At 40.8% G+C, this 20,556-nt stretch overlaps 1 protein-coding gene across 3 annotated transcripts in view; it reads right to left on the bottom strand.

The window, feature by feature from the left end:
- RPS6KC1 (ribosomal protein S6 kinase C1) overlaps window positions 1-20,556 on the bottom strand; it is a 123,262-nt gene that overhangs the window by 12,558 nt on the left and 90,148 nt on the right. For all 3 annotated transcript variants that reach the window (XM_045011342.1, XM_045011343.1, XM_045011341.1), the window contains exons 12-13: window positions 11,036-12,622; window positions 10,675-10,764 (exon numbers count right to left, since the gene is read on the bottom strand). In XM_045011342.1, the coding sequence (XP_044867277.1) occupies window positions 10,675-10,764; window positions 11,036-12,622 (1,677 nt within the window). The remainder of the gene's footprint in view (window positions 1-10,674; window positions 10,765-11,035; window positions 12,623-20,556) is intronic.

Here is a 20,556-nt window from a genome sequence, read left to right as displayed (position 1 = left end):
ACTGTTAGGAAAAAAAAAAAAAAAGAGCAGGTGGGAGAAATGGGACTTCATAACTCATCTGTTCTCTCATTACCATAGCTTTATTAGAGGGCTAGATTTCACAGCTGTGATATACCAATGAAAAAAATGCCATCCTTGTATGGTGGGGTGATATCTAAGGTGAATCGTAAGTTTACATACTGCAATCCTGTTGCTAAAAAGTAGTATTGGATTTTCTTATTTCTTCAGAAAAGCCCATCGCATTTCAGTCTACAATGTTGCAGCCGTCAAATCTAGCCCTCTGGACTAGATAGGACTTTTTCCTTCTAACTAGCAGGGGGATTTGGATGTTTGACGTATACAGTATGGCAGGGTGAATAAAAAAAAAATCAATTATTTAATTTTTTATTTAAATCAGATTTTTATTTTGTTCTTTAAGTTATAATAATAAGCTTTTCTTTTTAAAAATAAACCTGTTTCAAAAATAATCTGAAATCATTATAAAATATGGTAAGGCCTAAATCTCTGAAAACATTAAAATAAAAAGATAAATATGCTGAATCCAGGAGACTATCAAAAACTTTGAATTACAGTTTATAAAGAAAGAACCAAAGAAGGGGGAAAAAAAATCTGAACTTCTGAGGTCAAGCTTTATAAATATGGCACAATAGGTCATGTACTGTATTAAGGGCTTGATCCTGTGGGGGGTCCCAGAGGCTGTGCTACTGGTGCAAGAGACTGTCAAAGTCATCACAGTCACTGGGGCCTGGCCTCTGACTCCAGGAAACACCATCATATATGACATCACTAGGTAGCAAAAAGGTGTACCAAATCTAGTGTAAAGGCTCTACTTAGCTGTAAATCAACATGTTTTAATGGTTGTATCAACCAGTAAGAATGCATCTTTCTTTAGAAAATAAATGAAGTTCAAATGGAAAAGTTGATTAAAATAGATGATTTAAATCAAGGCTTTAAATCATGATTTAAAATCGCCTTGATTTAAAATAAATCAATTCACCCTGCAGTATGAGGGGGTGGGGTACAAGATGCACATTCACGTGTTAAAACAGTAGATTTTTTCTGCTGCACTTTGCTTTAGAATTCAGAGATACAAAATATACCAAAACGACTTGTTTTTGCTTTATCAACAAAACCTAATCTTGATCAGGTCTGGCTCCAGATGCCCTTGATATGGCTGCAGCTGCAGCCTTTCATGTTTTGGCTTTTTCACAGATATAAACAAACAATGGCTAGGGTCTTCAAAAAATTCCAGTTTTAGTTTTATAAACTTGTGGTTATCTATGTCCTACCAAGAGTGTAATATGATTACTGCATTATTTGAATGGTAATGACTCTTCAAATCTAAGATCACCAAGTGGGCAAAAACAGTACTTAAATAACAGAAGGTGATTATTTGCATTTCAAAAATGTATCTATCTTGCCTTCCCCTCACTTTGACCAAAACATGTTGATTCACAGGTTTGTGTGTGTGTGTTTCTTTTTCAAACTTATTTATAGAGCAGAATAATGGCCCCCCTGCTAGTTTGGCATTTGTTCAAGTTTCTGCCCTTGTAAATTGAATCTGTTACTGGAATTTTTTCCCCCTCAAAATACCAAGGCACATTAACCAAGAGATAAAAAAGTTACACTGCTATATTATAAAGCATGGGGCCGAGGGGGGTGAGGGAGATAATAGGTTGGGGGGGGGGTTGGGTTTTTTTTTTTTTTTTGTGGACAAATATGTGATAAGAGTTCTCAGGGGGCACTGAGAGCAAAGGGCTGTTTAAACAGAAGTGAATCATTCTCATCATGATCTGGCAACAACTTTACAATTTATTCAAACGTCAGCAGCTTAGCACATTTTAAAACTATTTGGAAAACAAAAAATAATGTAAAAAAGGGGATCGTAAGAAAACATTATGCACTTCAGAGTTAATGCAGTGAAAATTCTCATCTGTGGGCTTATAATTTGTTAGTTAAACACATTCGTTACTTATAGTACATTAATCTTGGCCAAAAAAAATCCACATTTTTTTTACTCTTAATGGTGCTGAGTTTATGAGGAATTAATTATCAAATGAGTTATCGTCATTTCCCTTATAGTTCAAAGAAAGAAAATCTGACTTATCATGGGCGGACAGCAAAGATTTGGGTTGGCTATTAATCAAAGTATAATATAGGCACTACTTTTAAGTATCTGCAGATAGCTTTGTTATTGCTTTATTTATTTCAGCCTGAACTTTATTAAAGTTGATCTACCCAAGGAGCTAAAGCTACAACTCACAAAGCTTGAGAGTACAGTTCTTGTTATGCAAATAATTACAACAAAGCTCTTCTTCACTCTGTAGATCTTATCGAAAGTAAGGCAAGGGAGGGTGCCAGCCAGTCAACAGCATAAATCCATTAATGGTACAATGCCACCTGGTGGTCAACTGTAAGAAATGTACCTTCTTCCAAAATATTTCTCTCTTCTGAAAGAGGCTTTTAATGTATGCAAGATATAAAATTATATTGCTATTTTATAGAAAGTTGACTATGTTGTCACAAGGATATCCTGTGGAACTTTTTAAATCTTTGTTTTTCCATTTTATTGCTGCTTTACCATTAGTAAGAAGCTCTTTCCTTTTATTTGTATCTATCTATCTAAACAAACGACAGGAAAACAATATATTTTATACATACACAGTCACATTTCATCTCATCTCTTGATGGGTTTTAGTGAGAGATGACAATTGCTTGTTTTTCATACTCTAAAGGCTATGATGGCTGTTTCTATAATAGTGTTGGTATTTTATTAAAAAAAACAGATACTGTTCTATACTCTGGTGTTCAATACCCAGTTTTTAGAGTGATTTCTTAGGCCTTGACCCTGGAGTGACCTCTGCCCCCATAATGAGTCCCATTGAAGAGAGAACTTTAATACTAAAATGCCATTCCAGGGGGTAGATTCTGGTATGCTCGTACATTGGTAAAGAAAGAGCTTCTTACAATATAATTCTTCCTTCAGATACTACAATGATAGATACACTGGACACTACATAAAAAGTTAAGCTTAAAAAGAGACCATGCCTGGAAATCAAGCCAATCAAAAAAATCTTTTTAACTTTCTTCCAACCTGTCCTAGTTTCCCCTTGCATAACAATACAATTCAATTTGCTATGTCTTCTTTTTAAATATTACTCTCCTTCTCCCCCATGCCATTGAGGAAGAAAACCAGGGACCAGGTAGGCCCATTACCCAATGAGTGGGGAAAAACAATAACAGAAAATGTGGAAATGGCAGAGGTGCTAAATGACATTTTTGTTTCGGTTTTCACCAAAAAGGTTAGTAGCAACTGGACATTTAACATAGTGAATGCCGGTGAAAACGAGGTAGGATCAGAGGCTAAAATAGAACACAAGTTAAAAATTACTTAGAAAAGTTAGATGTCTTCAAGTCACCAGGGCCTGATGAAATACATCCTAGGCCTGGTCTACACTACGCGTTTAAACCGGTTTTAGGAGCATTAAACCGATTTAACGCCACACCCGTCCACACTAAGAGGCCCTTTATATCGGTATAAAGGGCTCTTTAAACCGGTTTCTGTACTCCTCCCTAACGAGAGGAGTAGCGCTAATATCGGTATTACCATATCGGATTAGGGTTAGTGTGGCCGCAGATCGACGGTATTGGCCTCCGGGCGGTATCCCACAGAGCACCACTGACCGCTCTGGACAGCAATCTGAACTCGGATGCAGTGGCCAGGTAGACAGGAAAAGCCCCACGAACTTTTGAATATTTCCTGTTTGCCCAGCGTGGAGCTCCGATCAGCACGTGTGGCGATGCAGTTAAAAATCAAAATAAAGAAAGAGCTCCCGCATGGACGATGTGGATGTGATCGCTGTAAGGGCAGGCAAATCTGTTCTATCAGCGCTCCGTTACAGAAGACGAATTAAAAAACATTTTAAAAAAATCTCCAGACAGACACCATAGCAGGGACTCAGCGCACTGTTGCGTGACAAGCGTAACAAAGCCAAGGAATCAAATGGACGCTCATGGACTGGAGGACTCAAGCTATCCCACAGTTCCTGCAGTCTCTCTGAAAAGCATTTGCATTCTTGGCTGAGCTCCAAATGCTTCTAGGGTCAAACACAGTGTCTGCGGTGGGTCAGGGCATAGCTCGGCAATTTACGCACCCCCCCACCCACTCCCAGAAGTGAAAGGGAAAACAATCCTCTCTTGACTCTTTTACATGTCACCCTATCTTTACTGAATGCTGCAGATAGACGCGATGCTGCAGCACTGAACACCAACATCCCTGCTCCCCCCCCCCGCCATGGGTGGCTGATGGTGCAAAACGACTGGTACCCGTCCTCATCATCAGCCTATTGGCACATGGGGCAGTGCAAAAGGGCTGGTAACCATGCTGACTAGCATCTGTCAGGTCGATCAAGGGCGCCTGGCCCTAATTTTTCCTGGTAGATGGTGCAGTATGGCTGATAACCATCGTCATCATAGCAACAGGGGGCTGAGCTCCATCAGCCCCCACCCTTCATGTGTTAAAAAAAGATTCAATTGCCCCTGGACTAGCAGAGGGATGCTGGGCTCCTCTCCTCCACACTCCTTACTGTCCTATCTGGACTATCATAGCAGCTGGAGGCTGCCTTCCACTCATTTCTCACTAACAAGTCATAACAAGTCAGTGTGTCTTATTCTTTATTACTTCATCACACAAGTGGGGGGACAATGCTACGGTAGCCCAGGAAGCCTGGGGGAAGAACGGAATCAACAGGTGGGGTTGTTGCAGGAGCACCCCGTGAATAGCATACAGCTCATAATTTCTGCAGGATCTGACACAGAGCAGCTGTGCTCTCTGATACAGTGGTTCTCTAGTACACTTGCCCATGTTCTAGGCAGGACTGATTCTATTTTTAGATACCAAAAAGGAGGGATTGACTCAGGGAGTCATTCCCAATTTTGGCTTTTGCGCCCCTGGCTAAGAGCAGCCAGGGGCACTTATGACAGCAGCAAATGGTGCAAAACGACTGGTAGCCATGACCATCTTTTTACCAATTTATGGATTGGTAGATGGTGCAGTATGGCTGGTAACCATCTCTGCTGTCATGCAAAAGCAAAAGCATGCTGCTGTGTAGCGCTGCTGAATCGCCTCTGTCAGCGGCATCTAGTACACATACGGTGACAGTCACAAAAGGCAAAACAGGCTCCATGATTGCCATGCTATGGCATCTGCCAGGGCAATCCAGGGAAAAAAGGCGCGAAATGCTTGTCTGCCGTTGCTTTCCCAGAGGAAGGAGTGACTGACGACATTTACCCAGAACCACCCGCGACAATGACAATGATTTTTGCCCCATCAGGCACTGGGATCTCAACCCGGAAATTCCAAGGGGCGGGGGCGGCTGCGGGAACTATGGGATAGCTACGGGATAGCTACCCACAGTGCAATGCTCCAGAAATCGACGCTAGCCTCGGACTGTGGACGCACACCACCGATTTAATGTGTTTAGTGTGGCCGCGCGCACTCGATTTTATACTATCTGTTTTACAAAACCGGTTTATGCAAATTCGGAATAGTCCCGTAGTGTAGATGTGCCCCTAGAATACTCAAGGAGCTGACTGAGGAGATACCTGAGCCATTAGCAATTATCTTTGAAAAGTCATGGAAGATGGGAGAGATTATGGAGGACAAGAAAAGGGCAGATATAGTGCCCATCTATAAAAAGGGGAATAATGACAACCCGGGGAATTACAGACCAGCCATCTTATCTTCAATACCTGGAAAGATAATGGAGCAAATAATGAAGCAATTAATTTGCAAACACCTAGAAGATAATAAGGTGGTAAGTAACAGTCAACATGGATTTGTCAAGAACAAATCCTGTCAAACCAAGCTAATAGCTTTCTTTGACAGGGTAACAAGCCTTGTGGATGCGGGGAGGGAGAGAGCGGTAGATGTGGTATATTTTAACTTTAGTAAAGCTTTTGTTACTGTCTTGCATGACCATCTCATAAACTATGGAAATACAACCTAGATGGAGCTACTATAAAATGGGTGCATAACTAGTTGGAAAACCATTCCTAGAGAGTAGTTATTAGTGGTGCACAGTCAAGATGGACGGGCATATCGAGTGGGGTCCCACAGAGATCAGTTCTGGGTCCGGTTCTGTTCAATATCTTCATAAATTATTTAGATACTGGCATAGAGAGTACACTTATAAAGTTTGGATGATACCAAGCTGGGAGTGGTTACAAGTGCTTTGGAGGATAGGATTAAAATTTACAATGATCAGAAAAAAATGGAGAAATGGTCTGAAGGAAATAGGATGAAATTCAATAAGGACAAATGCAAAGTATTCCACTTAGGAAGGAACAATCAGTTGCACACATACAAAATGGGAAATGACTGCCTAGGAAAGAGTACTGTGGAAAGAAATCTGGGGGTCCCAATGGATCACAAGCTAAATATGAATCAACAGCATAACACTGTTGCAAAAGAAGCAAACAGTCTTGGATGTATTAGCAGGAGTGTTGTAAGCAAGACACAAGAAGTAGTTCTGCTCTACTCCGTGCTGATTAGGCCTCAACTGGAGTATTGTGTCCTGTTCTGGGCACCACATTTTAGGAAAGATGTGGACAAATTAGAGAAAATCCAGAGAAGAGCAACAAAAATGATTAAAAGTCTAGAAAAAAATGACCTATGAGGGAAGACTGAAAAAATTGGGTTTGTTTAGTCTAGAGAAGAGAAGACGGGGGTGGGGGGCATGATAATAGTTTTCAAGTACATAAAAGGTTGTTACAATGAGGAAGGAGAAAAGTTGTTCTTTAACCTCTGAAGATAGGACAAGAAACAATGGTCTTAAATTGCAGCAAGAGCGATTTAAGTTGAACATTAGGAAAAACTTCATAACTGTCAGGGTAATTGAGCACTGGAATAAATGGACTAGGGAGGTTGTGGAATCTCCGTCATTAGAGATTTTAAAGAGCAAGTTAGAAAAACACCTGTCAGGGTTGGTCTAGATAATACTTAGTTTTTCCATGAGTGAAGGGGACTGGACTAGAAGACCTCTTGAGGTCCCTTCCAGTCCTACACTTCTATGACTATTGTGAAAGACCCACACAATCAGGGAAATTAGCTGACTATAAATGTGGAAATAATCAAAGTAAACCTACTGAATCAACAGATTCTCTCTCTCTCATCTCTTTCAGTTCTAGCAATCTCCAGTGTTACTTGTAACTACACAAGTTAAAAAATTTTTAGACTTACATAGCAGTCTGATTTTAAGTTGTTGATATCCTGCTACATGTTAAACTTTCAGATCAATTTTCGGCCATTTCTGTTGATGAAACTGTGTCCAAAATTAATACAAATAAAGAATTGCATCTCAAGAATAACTAATTTGTATAGTATCTATAATAGAATCTTGATGGCAATGTTTTGATAGAAGATCTCTCCTTAGATTGCAATGTGTCACTGAAGCAAGTAACTTAAAAGAACAGTTTCTCACAATGTAGTGGAGTACAAGTAGTATTTTAAAATAGACTATCCAAAGAAGGGGGGAACATGCTGTCCTGATAGAGCAGAGATGTGGGTCCTCAACAGAATGAAGATCGCTCAAGCACCCATAATCTTGGGGTGTTCCTGGACCTGAAGGAAGTAGACTGAAATTAGCTGTCTAATGATGAGCAAGTAGTTTGGAGCATGATTAGATAGTGGGAGCTCTCAGGACCAAGTCTGAACTGAGTGACATTGGTTATTTCCAGGTACAACTATGAGGCTGCTACTCAAAATAAAATGTTCCTCCACTCAAAGCAACTCTCTCTTGTTAAGTTACTGCAAACATTTACAATATATGCAATATTAATTTCCAAACCAATACATTAATGCATTGTTACATTTTGCACAGAAAATATTAATAATCAGGAAGTGTGGAAGCTAAGAATCCTACAAGCAACATTAACTCAGTCAACTTGCACATATATAATATTTACACATGAAGACCCCTATTCTATAACTGGATAGATATGTGCAGACACACACTTGCACCCATGCACTGTTCCAGGGAGGCTCCACAAATGCAAAGGTCCAAATTGCAGGACTGGAGGCTTAGCCAAAAAACTCCAGATCAATACTACCAACGTGCACTTAAGCAGAGTTAATGATAGTGCAGGAAGCTTTAACTCTTGCATTTTGTGATTTTTAAATGTTATTCCAACTGCTCGGTCAACACCTGGTCGTTTAGAGCTTATAGGGGCAGAGAAGGCCTCCAATAGCATAATCATTAAAATGGATAGTTAGGCTTTGAAGTTCACACCTCATTAAGGCAAGGTTGTAGGAAAGGATGAGTTTCGATCTTTGCTACCACTACTGTTCTGTTGAAGAAAGCTTCCTGCAAGGCTGGGCTACCAAGGCAGCAGCACATTGTTTGCACTGTGATGGATGTACTGTGGCAACAGAAAGATAGATTTATTTTCATCTTTAAAAAAGCGACAGAAATTGCTGGAACTCTAAAATGAGGAGATCTGCAGCAGTGGCACCAGTTCAGGTATTTCTTGCTGGGGCAAAATCCACTCCCGCTCCCCCGAGCAGGTACTCCACTTGTCCTTTCCCTGCACAGACCCCAGGTCTCCCTCAGCCAGAGAGGGTATGTCTTCAGAAAGGGTATGTTAAGCACCTGCGGCTAACCTGTGTCAGCTGATTTGAGCTTGCCGAGCTTAGGCCGCAGGGCTGTAAAATTGTGGTGCAGACATTTGGGCTCAGTTGGGAGCTCTGGGATCCTCCCCCTACTGGGTTCCCAGAGCTCAAGCTCTAGCCCGAACCCAAATATTTACACTGCAATTTTACAGCCCCCCAGCCCGAGCCCTGTGAGCCAGAGTCAGCAGACACGGGCCAGCTGCGAGTGTTTAATTGCAGCGTAGACATACTCAGAGTCTCCCCCCTCTCTCTTAGCCATACAGTGCATGAACCTGTGCAGCCAAGAGCCGAGTTCTCAGCTGACTCCCCTGCACTCTGCCCCGCAGGAAAGGACTCCTTATGTGCCCTCTCACAACACCATTTCTCTGACTGCCCCTCCATCTGGATGGAGGAACAGCCAGGCCAAATTTGAGTAGTAATATGACTGTGTGCACCCGGTCGCAATGCCACTCACTGAAATTTGGCCCAGCCATCGCAAAGTCTGCCTTCTTCTGGTCAGGTCAAATTTCAGCAGCATTGGAACCATGCAGCCAGAGCAATGTTCCAGGCTACTCTGGCAGTAGCCAAACTGATTTAACATGGGAGCAGTGTTTAAAAATGGTCAGGAAAGGCCCCCGCCAGTTCCGTGGCCTATGGAACTTTGACCAATCCAGAAACCTTGGGAGGGGGCATGTGCCCCCTCCCCCAGCATCCCCAATTGGCACCAGAGATCTGGAGGTTTTCCTGTTCCTGAGGTTAAGGTAGTGAGGTGTTTTGTGTTCTTTGTATTTTCAAACAAGTATTTGGCTGTGATTCAGAGACATGTACAATCTTCCTCCTGTAACCTGGCCCAGCAGCACCTTCTGTGCAAGTCAGGTTGGGCAGAGACAAAGTGCAATGTCACAGTGGGGGGGTCTGAATTCAAGTTTTAACATATGCCAATGGCCCATATCCTACCGTCTATTCACACTGCGTAGCCCCTTACTCCATTTGATTTTAAGGGGACTAACTCACAGAGTGATGTGCTACTCAATGCTAAGTTCTGAAGCCATCTTTTAAATTGTTTATATCTTACTATTCAACCAATCTCTATCAAGCGTGGTCACTGACTATGTACATGCCTTAGTTATGGACCACCTGCATGCCAAGTTTCAAAGTTCAACCTGTGTGTGAATTCAGCAGGAAGTGTACAGGGCAATCTAAATTTTAAAGCAAGGAAGTTTTCCCCTTTCACAGAGAGCTCAAACAGCTGAATAGATTTTGTTCAAACTTCCCGAAACAGTTCATGTCTGGATAGAACTCACAAGTGAAAAATCTCAGCCAATAAAGTAATTTGAGGTTTTTGTTGTGTGTTTTTAAAGCTAGTTTATAACCTCTTGTTTTCAAAATTTCATAAGTGAAACTGTTTAGCCATCTCATTTTTTCCAGGCATTACCACTTGGCCACTAAATAAAATTAGCAGTTTTCAGTTTGAAGCACAGGATTTACCAGAAAACCTAAGATGCACATTTTATCCCATTGGATTTAATAAAAATGGTTCTAAGAAAACATACCAATCTCTAAATTATTTCCAATTTTGCTCATCATAGGTGCCTCACACATTTGTATGTTTGTTACAATTTTATATTTAAAGTTGTTATAAGATTTATGTTTCTCTTATTATTGTATATTTGTTAAGTTTGTATTTTTAAAATCTTTCTGTGGCATGTTCAGTCTGAACTGCTCTTTTTTCTTTAATTGCCCTTTTCAGGGATCAGGCATACCCTCACTGAAACCGGAAATATCCTAAGGAAAACAAAATGTTTCCTAAAAAACAAGAAGTTTAGTGCAATAACCTTTTATAGAGGAGCTACATAACATATCAAACTACAGGTCGGTTGAACAGATTCTAAGATAATTGGAAAAAATCCTATCAAATATTGCATGAACTTGAGGTCCCAAAGAGAAATATGTTATGTAGGCTCCATGAGAAAATGAAAACTGCTAATCTGGTTTCCAAGTGAAACATTTTAGGTGATTGCTCTAACCTGGGGCACAGTACATTCTCTCCATGGCATCGTTGTCACAGGAATCTTCAACCTCACTCCACCTGCTAAAATACGTTAGCTGAATGTGTCCTAAAAACAAAACGACAGGAGAAATCAAAACATTTTTCCCTTCCATTTTCTACAGAAGTGAACTGTAATTACTCCTTTTGTAGCTAAAAACAGTATCATTAAGAATAATGGCATCATTAAGTACTAGAAGCTATTACTGGGGGTGAATTTGCTGCACTGATAATGAAGCTCTAGACAGGAAATGAAGATACTAATTACAAGATAAAACGCCTACCCAGTTAATTGGAAGCAACAGCGAATAAAAAGAAATGCATTTGCAAAAGTTCCTGACCTCTATCATTCAATAAGATGTTGTTTGGGTTCAAATCGCGGCACACAATTCCTTCTCTATGTAAAGCATCAAGGGCTACAACCATTTCAGCTGCCCATCTTTGAATGCAACCCTCTGGGATGTAAAATCTGGAGGTTAGTGCTAGTCTTTTGTCGAGGGCCTGAAAAATTTGATGTATTTCCTTCTCTCCTTCTAGTGCTACTTCACTCTTGCCCTCCACTACTGTCTCTTTGCTTTCAGCTTTTGGTAAGAGAGCAGGGTTTGTTTTCTCTTTACCAAAGTCTTCAGTTTGATCAGAAAATAGCAACATTGCTTGATTTCTTACAATGCCTTCATCTAAGCTATACTCTTTAGCACCTGAGAGTGAGTTAGAAATAAATAAGAAATTTTCTTCTGTGCTTGTTGCATTTAATGATGAGGAAGAAATTGCTCCGAGTCCTTGAAACTGAGCCACGTCTTCTGAACTAGCCAGGTCAATGTCAGACGTAAATAGTGTCCTGACAATTTCCTGAGTGACATCATATTGTCCTTCCGATTCCTTGCTAGAAGGATGGCCCAATTCTGGCACCACATGATTCAACTTTTGATCAAGTGCTTTGCATTGCTCTGTACTATTATTTAATTGTAAGACATCAGGGGTTTCTAACAGTTTGCTTTCCAAGATGTTTACATCAGTCTTTGTAAGCTTTTTTGGCCTAACCACTGGTGCTTCTTCCAGTTTCTCAGATACACCAGGTAAATTTATCAGAAGATCAGGCCTTCCTTCATCAGCACTACTTACATCATCAAAAGCAGCATCCTTAAAAGAAATTACTGGCACAGAGTCATTGGAACCCCGGCTTATTGTGTCCTGGGCTCTAAAGCCCACCTTGCTTTCCATGGTTTCAAGACTCCTGTCATGATCTGGTGCAGAAAAAAATGGCTTTAAAGATTCTGATTTTAAGCTATACAATTTATCTCCAAAATCAAGCCCCAGAAGTTCACTGGTGCTGTCTTTACTGTCTATTCTGAAGAATTCCATAGGGCTGTGCTTGGATTTACTTAATGAGTCTGATATCCTAGTAGGACTAAGTAATTCCAGGTCAGCATCTTCAGTGAAAAACTTTAGCTCCCGAGAGGTGATCTGAGAGCTGCAGCTATCATTGCCAACTAAAGTATGTGTCTGTAAGCATCCTAACTCTTTGGTTTTAAGATCTTCTCCCTCTGGTTTCAACACAGGTTCCTCATTTAAAGAGCCAGGATCAATTTTTTCTTGCCCATATTCATTGCATAATGTTAAATAACTAGTAGTGCATTCTTCTTCTGAACTTGACCCAGAATCTGTCCATTTGGGAGAACCTTCTTGACCATCTTCCTGGTTACTACTCTCATCTTGAGAACTTGGTGTAAGGCTGCTCTTCATTGGTATAACTCTCAGCACGTTCCCCTCATTGCTTCCTCTGGAGTCAACACTACTGCTGATTTCTGTAGGGCTAGGGGTTGGCAGCTGCAGGTGAATTTTAGTAGAACTTTTGAGTTCATGGATTTCAAAGCTTTCTTCGGGGCTTCTGTTTAAGAATTTACTGATGTAAGACCACAGTTTGCCTCCTACAAAGGAAGAAAAAGAAAAATCACAATTTAACTCAGAACTAAAAATCGGTTTCATTATGAGATATAAAATACACAAGTCACCAGTGTAAATTACTTCCTTATGCCAATTAGAGGAGGTTAGAACTGCTGTTTCAATAGAGAATAGCTAGAGGGACCCTGTCGACTTAACTCATAGTTCAAACAAATTTATTAATACATTTATGTGTTAGTAGCATCATCTTAGATTATTAAAATAGAAAGAATGTTTAAAATCCTACAGAGTTGTCTCTAACCAAGTTGTTTCAGGATTACAACTGCTCTTCTGTTTCAGGACACATCAAGAATCAGAGAAAATAAGGTTCCCCACAAACATTCTGCATTTCCTGAGATGCTTCTGAATCACAGCTCCAATCTTCTATGTGACATCAGGGGAGGAAAAAAGGAGGGATGAAATAAAGGAGGAATCATTATCAAGTTCTAGGTTTCCCCCCTCTTCAGTTTTGTGGATATTAGTGCCCCTCAGGTCCCTAATAGTAGGATATAGATACAGATATTTCTTTTCTTGCTTTTTGAAGATATTTTATTGGTCTGTTAAATCAGGATTTCTTGCCAAGTTAAGATTTCTTCCCTGATATCTTGCTATATTATGCCATTTTTTTTTGCTGGGGGAGGCAGGTGGATTTTAATCAATACACTTCAGTAGCAAATATCAGAATCTATGGCTAAAGAGGAAGGAATAAGACAGAGCATCTGTCTCTGTCCCAACCCAAGCCCAGTTCTCTCATCTCTGAAAAGTCCAAGAAAGTTACAGTACTTGGCTGCAGTTAAGCTTTGGAAATAATACAATTGGACTGTTACTCTTCAAAAGCTTGAAAATTCTATTAATGTTTGTTATAAACAATTACAGATCATGGGTACAAAGCAGAAGGTTGCACAAAATTAAATTAGATATTAGAATAATAGAATCATAGAAGATTAGCATTGGAAAAGACCTCAGGAGGTCATCTAGTCCTACCCCTTGCTTCAAAGCAGGACCAATCCTAACTAAATCATCCCAGCCAGGGGTTTGTCAAGCTGGGCCTTAAAAACCTCTAAGGATGGAGATTCTACCACCTCCCTAGGTAACCCATTCCAGTGCTTCATCACCCTCCTAATGAAATAGTTTTTCCTAATATCCAACCTAGTTCCACACTGCAACTTGAGACCATTGCTCCTTGTTCTGTCATCTGCTACCACTGAGAACAGCCTAGCTCCATCCTCTTTGGAACCCCCCTTCAGGTAGTTGAAGGCTGCTATCAAATCCCCCCTCATTCTTCTCTTCTGCAGACTAAATAAGACCAGTTCCCTCGGCCTCTCCTCATAAGTCATGTGCCCCAGCCCCCAATCTGCTGGACTCTCTCCAATTTGTTCTATTGTGCTTGCTTGGGCCTAAGAAATTGACCTCAAGCAGGCAGAGAGAGGTCCTAGAAAACTTTCAAGGGGGAGAAATGAGAATTCAAGCAGTTCCCTTTCAAAATAACAGAGTTTACTGAAATTCCTTAAAGTACATGTGATTTAACAAGATCTTCACTAGCTATGATGAAGCTAAGTGTATCAAACAAAAAATATTAATAGAAAATTCTAACAGTTTGGAAACTGATGGTAAGGAGGACAATTTGGATCTATTCACATACATGCTCTTAACCTACAAGATGTAAACAGGTGTCAGGGTGTCATCACCTTGACATTCCCATATAATTAAATGTGACTGTCCCAGCTACATGGGAAGGAAAACCTGGAGAGGGTCCTGATATAGAAAACACTGAGAATCAATCATTGATTATATCATAATTTTAGATCCCAATTTTAAGATGTTCATGGTTACCGTGAATACATATCTGTATTTAAATGAATTATATGGAATGTTATCTCATTTTATTGTATTCCATAAAAGTTTTAGAGCTGGTCAAATTTTGGGAGGGTTGCTAAAGTTTGATGCTTTGTTCACAATTTACCCCTCCCCCTCACACAAAGAATTCAAAACAAAAATGTTTTAAACAATTTGTTTAAAAATATAGTTTCAAATTTTCAGTTCTGAGTTCACCACTGCCAACATCTCTCTCTCCCACTTTAGCAGTAGCAGAGGGAAGGGGGGTGAATGTGGGGTTGGGGAACCAATCTCCCCTCTTCACCTGTCCCCTCTGACTTTTTTCCCCAATTGGAAAAAAAGAGGGAGCAAAAGTGAAAGTGGGATTTTTATTCCACAATTCTGACTGAAAATTTCAAAAATAATTTATTTTTTGTTAAGTTTTGTTGAAATCATGTTTTTTAACTGCTAAAAATTTGGCAAAATAATTTTGCCGAGCTCATTCATTTACATATAATGGAAATATTCACGGCTTGCCTGTACCAATTAATAAACTTCATCTGACAACATTTCCCTAACCCATCCCTAAATATAGACGTGGGAACTTCTTGTACATGAGTGGACTGTAATGGAGCTTCCATACGAGAGCGGCAGTCCACTGACACTTAAAACGTGGAAGAATGCAGGCTTAGCTTTTATACACCATTGAGGTTGGAAGAAACCCCCTGTCTAAGAGAAATGTTGTTAGGGCATAGGAGCCGTACTATCAGAGAACCAAAGGTGGCATTGGGACCCTGGGCATCTACATCTCCTTAGGTATTTCTGCTAGTAAGGTGACCCAGGACATTATTGTTTTTTTATGTTCCATAGCCATTTGACCCTATCAATGTAAAAGATACTCAAGTCATTATGTAACGGTTTAAAAAGAAAACAGCACATGCAGTTTTTTTTAAAAGGTTTTTATTTCTGATGCTTTTTAACAGAGAATACAATTCCCTTAGTCCCAGTAAGCATCTAAAGATGGTCAGTAGGCCAGTTTCCAATTATCATAGTTAAGACAAAAAAAATCAAATTTACATTATTCTGACACTAGTGAAAACAGTTTAAATGGCCATACTGCCTTCCCTTCAATAATTATTCCAATTATAAACCTTCCTCCTTTAAAAGCTTAGAGAAAAAAGTTTATGATTCAATAATTACTTGTAGTAGGAAACGATGAAAAACTGTTGCTTATTGCTTTCTGATTTACAGTTAAGTGCAACTAAATGAAAAACCATTTGATTAAATGTCCAAATTCATACATATAGCTGTTTATGTATAAGTATTTCAAGATTGGTCTCCTGGTCAAGTGGAAATACGTAAATAAATGCTGTTCAATAATTTTGTTCAATAGTGAAAAACAACAATTTTATTCCTTTCTGAAAATGCCCAATCCAGGGTCAAACAAGAGCGATATTTGTTTCTGGGTATATAATTATGTTTTTATGAGTGACACACAAATAATCTCCTCCTCCTCCCACCATGCGTTGTGTAAGATCAAGAAAACCCATTAGCAAACCATGCTAATATTGTATCAGGAATCTATAAAAACTAAAATTACAGAAGTCAGTCCACGCAAGCGGGCTTCAGTCACTTTGTCAAATATTGTCTAACAAACTAAATAACTGTGAAAAGTATCACCGCAAAACTGAAGTTTATTCATCTTTAATAGAATCACAAGTAAACTAGCATCAATGCAACCAAGTTTCCTAAATCTAATCTTTCTACCACAACGTTGCCAGTCATTCTATACATTTTATAGTATAGATTGGGGTGGGCAAACTACGGCCCATGGTATTGCCACCCCCGTGGCACCTTGGGCCCCGCACTGCTCCCAGAAGCGGCTGGCACCATGTCCCTGTGGCTCCCAGGGGAGGGAGGACAGAGGGCTCCATGTGCTGCCCTCACCTGTGGGAACCATCCCCCGCAGCTCCCAATGGCTGGGAACGGGGAACCGCAGCCAATGGGAGCCTCGGGGGGAGGTACCCACAGGCAAGGGCAGCTCTGCCCCTCCCTCCCCCAGGGGCCATGGTGCTGGCCTCTTCCGGAAGTGGTGCGGGGCCAGGGCAGGCAGGCACAGTGCCTGCCTGCCCTAGCCCTGGTGCATGCCACTGCCACCCTGGAGCTGCACCAGGTAAGGGGTGCTGCACCCCGAACCCCGCTGCACCCTGCACCCCAACCCCCTGCCCTGAACCCTCTAACCCCCTGCCCTGAGCCCGCGCCACACCCTGCCTGCATGCCAACCCCCGCCACACCCCAATCCCCTGCCCTCAGCCCCTTGCTACACCCCACACCCCTCCTGCAGCCCAACGCCCTGTCACACCCCACACCCCTCCTGCAGCCCAACCCCCTGCCCTGAGCCCCCTCCCGCAATCCTCCTGGCACCCCTGCCCTGAGCCCATTCCCGCACCCCCACCCCTTTCACTGAGCCCCCTCGTACACCCCATACCCCTCCTCCACCCCAACCCCTTGCCCTGAGCCCCTTTCTGCACACCGCACCCCTCTCACACCCCACACTCCCTCCCGCACCCCAATGCCCCGCCCCAGCCCTACATTCATGGCCCTGCATGCGATTTCCCCACCCAGATGTGGCCCTCGGGCCAAAAAGTTTGCCCACCCCTGGTATAGATGCATCACCGCTAACGTACTAAAATGTATTTGTGCCAAGGAAAATATGAAGTTTTTCCTATGTGCAATGTGGAAGAGTTAATATTGCAGCAGAAATCTTCCAAGTGATGCCTACTTGCAATCTAGTTCCTTTAAAAAAAAAAGAGTTAAGTAATTTAACTTTTGACATTTCTAGCAAGCGCTGGGCATTTTTTTAATTACATAAGGCCTAATCACTTCAGTTGGGATAGGAGAAGGGTTTTTTTTTTTTTTTTTTTTTTTTAACATTTACCTAATACAAAAATCCACCTTTTGGGTTACACAAACCATGGTTGAGCATTCCAGAAGGAATTTAAGAAAGTTAAGCGCACCTGAAAAGCGGGATCTCAGAACAGAAGTGGAAATCCAGCCATACTGGTTGCTACCAGGAACCACTACAATATTAACTGAAATAGAGTGCATTCCAAGTAAATTTTACTTTAATCAAGTACTAGTGCCAAGGCAAAAAATAATATTTGACTCATATATAGGAGACATTTTTCAGCTTAAACTTTTTTCTGCCAAAAAATGCAGATCTGGTTGACCAAAACATTTCGTGAATTCATGTCAATGTCAGCAAATTGTTTCAGTCCGGAAAAAAAATTAATTCAGAAATGTCAAAAGATGAATGCCCTGATCACTGGGGTACAGGTTACTTTGATGCGGTTCTTTCTCAAATTTCATCTGTTGAAACTGTTATGCTTTGGCTAAGTAGGTAAATATTCATTGGTCCAGAGGGAAAGAGAATCACTCTATAGCCCAATGATTAGGGAGGTGGGATACCCAAGTTTTAGTCCTTGCTCCAATTAGTTTTCAATTATTTATACAAAGTAGCACATTTCCTCCACATATCTCAAAACATCTTACACATAAGGATTAGTATAATCTCTGTGGTACAAATGTGGAAACTGAGGCACAGGTGAAGTGACTTGCTCAATGACACCCCATAGGGCAGTGAAAGAGCCAGGAAAAGACTTGTCTCTCCTAACCCCCAGTCCTGTGCCACTGGAGAACATAAACTACAATGGAAACATATTTTTAAAAGTGAACTTGTATGCAGAAAAATGCAAACAATGCATGTATAGCACAGAGCATATTAGTCACTGAGACAGCATAGGCACGTTACAGAGAGAAGATTAGATCTGCGCCTCCCAAAGAGATGAATCGTAAAAGTCAGTGTACAAGAAAGTGAATGCAATCAAATTTGAATGCAATCAAAAGCAAAGTGGCTGGGCAGTGACGCTGAGCAGGAGTCCTGTTAGTTCCACAATTTTTAGATTTTCTTTTAAATGTTTTCTGTAGGGTGGGAGTGGGTGTAATGCTATTTTGAAGTAGTGACAAAGACAAGAAGATACAAAGACTTTAGGATAAGTATCATTAGGATGAAAGAAAACCTGACAGACCAGTAAATTCAGTTTCCTAACCATGCTTTAGTTTCAGTTTACAAGAGGAATTAATATCCTGTTGAATTTTGACTCATCCAGTCTGCAGACATGTTACATTGCAAGTTCACATCCTGAAAAACTAAGCGGATGTATCCCAAAAAACAATCATTTAGCTTTTGCTAAATTGGCCCAAGAGTCTGCAATGCAGGGCTGTGTAACCTGATTATCGCTAAAAAATTGTGGCCACACTGGATTTGGGCTTTGGTAACTAAAGTTAAAGACAACAATCTGGGTTCCCAAATAACCATGACCACACAGGGGAGAGAGAAGAGGAGTACTGAGACACATCTACTCAATTCATCCTTCAAAACTTACCCAAATTCTTAGTGGAAAAAGAGGAAAATGGTTTCAAGATTCATAAGGACCACTGTGATAATCTAGTCTGACCTCCTGTATAACACAGGCCATATAACTTCCTCCAAATAATTAATTTTGAACTTGGGTGTATATATATAATTTTTAAAAAAAAACAAACACCACAGTCCTGATTTATGAAAACCACGATATTCCGCCCTATTGAAAATACATCTCTCCCTACTGCTCCTTTGATCACAAGCCGCATCAAGTATCTCATGTTTTGCGAGCGGCACTGCTGGCAGAAAAAATAAAATCCAGATCTTGTAAAGAGGAGATGCAGCCACTAGTCAACCTCATAATATATAAAATGATTAAACTTATATACTTATGTGCGTGCAGTGCCCGACGTAACTGGGACCTCACTTCTGGGCACTACCGTAACATAAGCAATAACTCCAATGCATAACAACAGTAGCAGCAGTGGAGGTTGTAGGGTATATAGGACATAGGAGTTTATCACCAGAATCTCTAACATGACAGTACAGCAGTTAAAAACAGAGTCCTACATATATTACCACCTTCACCATTGCTAACCGTGGTGGCGAATAACTACTACAAAATTTGCTAGCACAGAAGAAGCCTGTGTGCCCACCATCTGACAAAAATTGAGAGAGAGCTATCATTTCAAACCAGCCTTTGGACAAGGACAGAACAGCCATTACTACATTCTCGGGACTGGCAACAGAATCTTTAGGGCTACTAATGAAATCCATTCTGACCAGCAAGTCCGTAGTTTGGCAAGACAGACCACCACTGAATTGTTGTCCATTAGTTCCCATACCCTGAAAGCCTCTTCAATTTGAAGTTTCTTGAGTGCTCTCCAGACTGATAGGAGCTCCAGCTTGTTTATGCTTGAAGAGATTTGACAGTTTCCAACAGCCACTTAAACTCTGATGTACCACAGAAGCCCCCCAGCCTGTTTTTGAAGCATCTGTTTCTAAAATTTCTGGCACTGGTAGTGCCAAAAAAAACTGAGGCCTTGTTAACATCACACTGGCTCTCCACCACAGTAGATCTTGCCAAATGCTTTCTGACAAAGCTACCAGATAACTTTGTGGACTTTCTTGCCTCTAACACACCCCTCTAAAGCCCTGTAATGTTTTGTGACTATGGGAAGAGTTTAAGGGAATCCACCAACCCCATTAGCTGCGTTTAGAGGAATGACAGCATCACCACTTCTGGGTAAAACAAGAATGTTTTCTTCTTAATCAAAGAATGTTTGGGGGTCAAGTTTTCTGAGTCCAGTTTAAAACCCAATAGTTTTAAACCTGATAGTTGATATAAGCTGTGCAGTAAAGGGAGTGGGTGAAAATCAACATCAAAGTTCTTCGCTAATAAGCAGTTACCTTCATATGCAACTTTACCACCTCTTCCAAACAGGCCTTAATCCAAATGGTTTTCCAGTTAAAATTAACATTTTTAACCTTGAACTTCCTAATGGTACAACTGGCCTCTAAGCATGATAAACCACCATGGAGTGATATATAAACCAAATGTTTTATTCGCTCAATGCTCCTTTCTAATGAAACAGAACTTTTTGAAGTTTGGATGCAAAAGAGACATACAGGAGTGACACACAGTTTTAGGTATTTACACTGGAACAGGCACTGACCCTGAAG

This window comes from Mauremys mutica, chromosome 3, assembly GCF_020497125.1.
Source record: "Mauremys mutica isolate MM-2020 ecotype Southern chromosome 3, ASM2049712v1, whole genome shotgun sequence".
Classification (NCBI taxonomy): Eukaryota; Metazoa; Chordata; order Testudines; family Geoemydidae; genus Mauremys; species Mauremys mutica.
The sequence above is the reverse complement of the archived record's forward strand: the minus strand, read 5'-3'. Positions and strand labels throughout refer to the sequence as shown.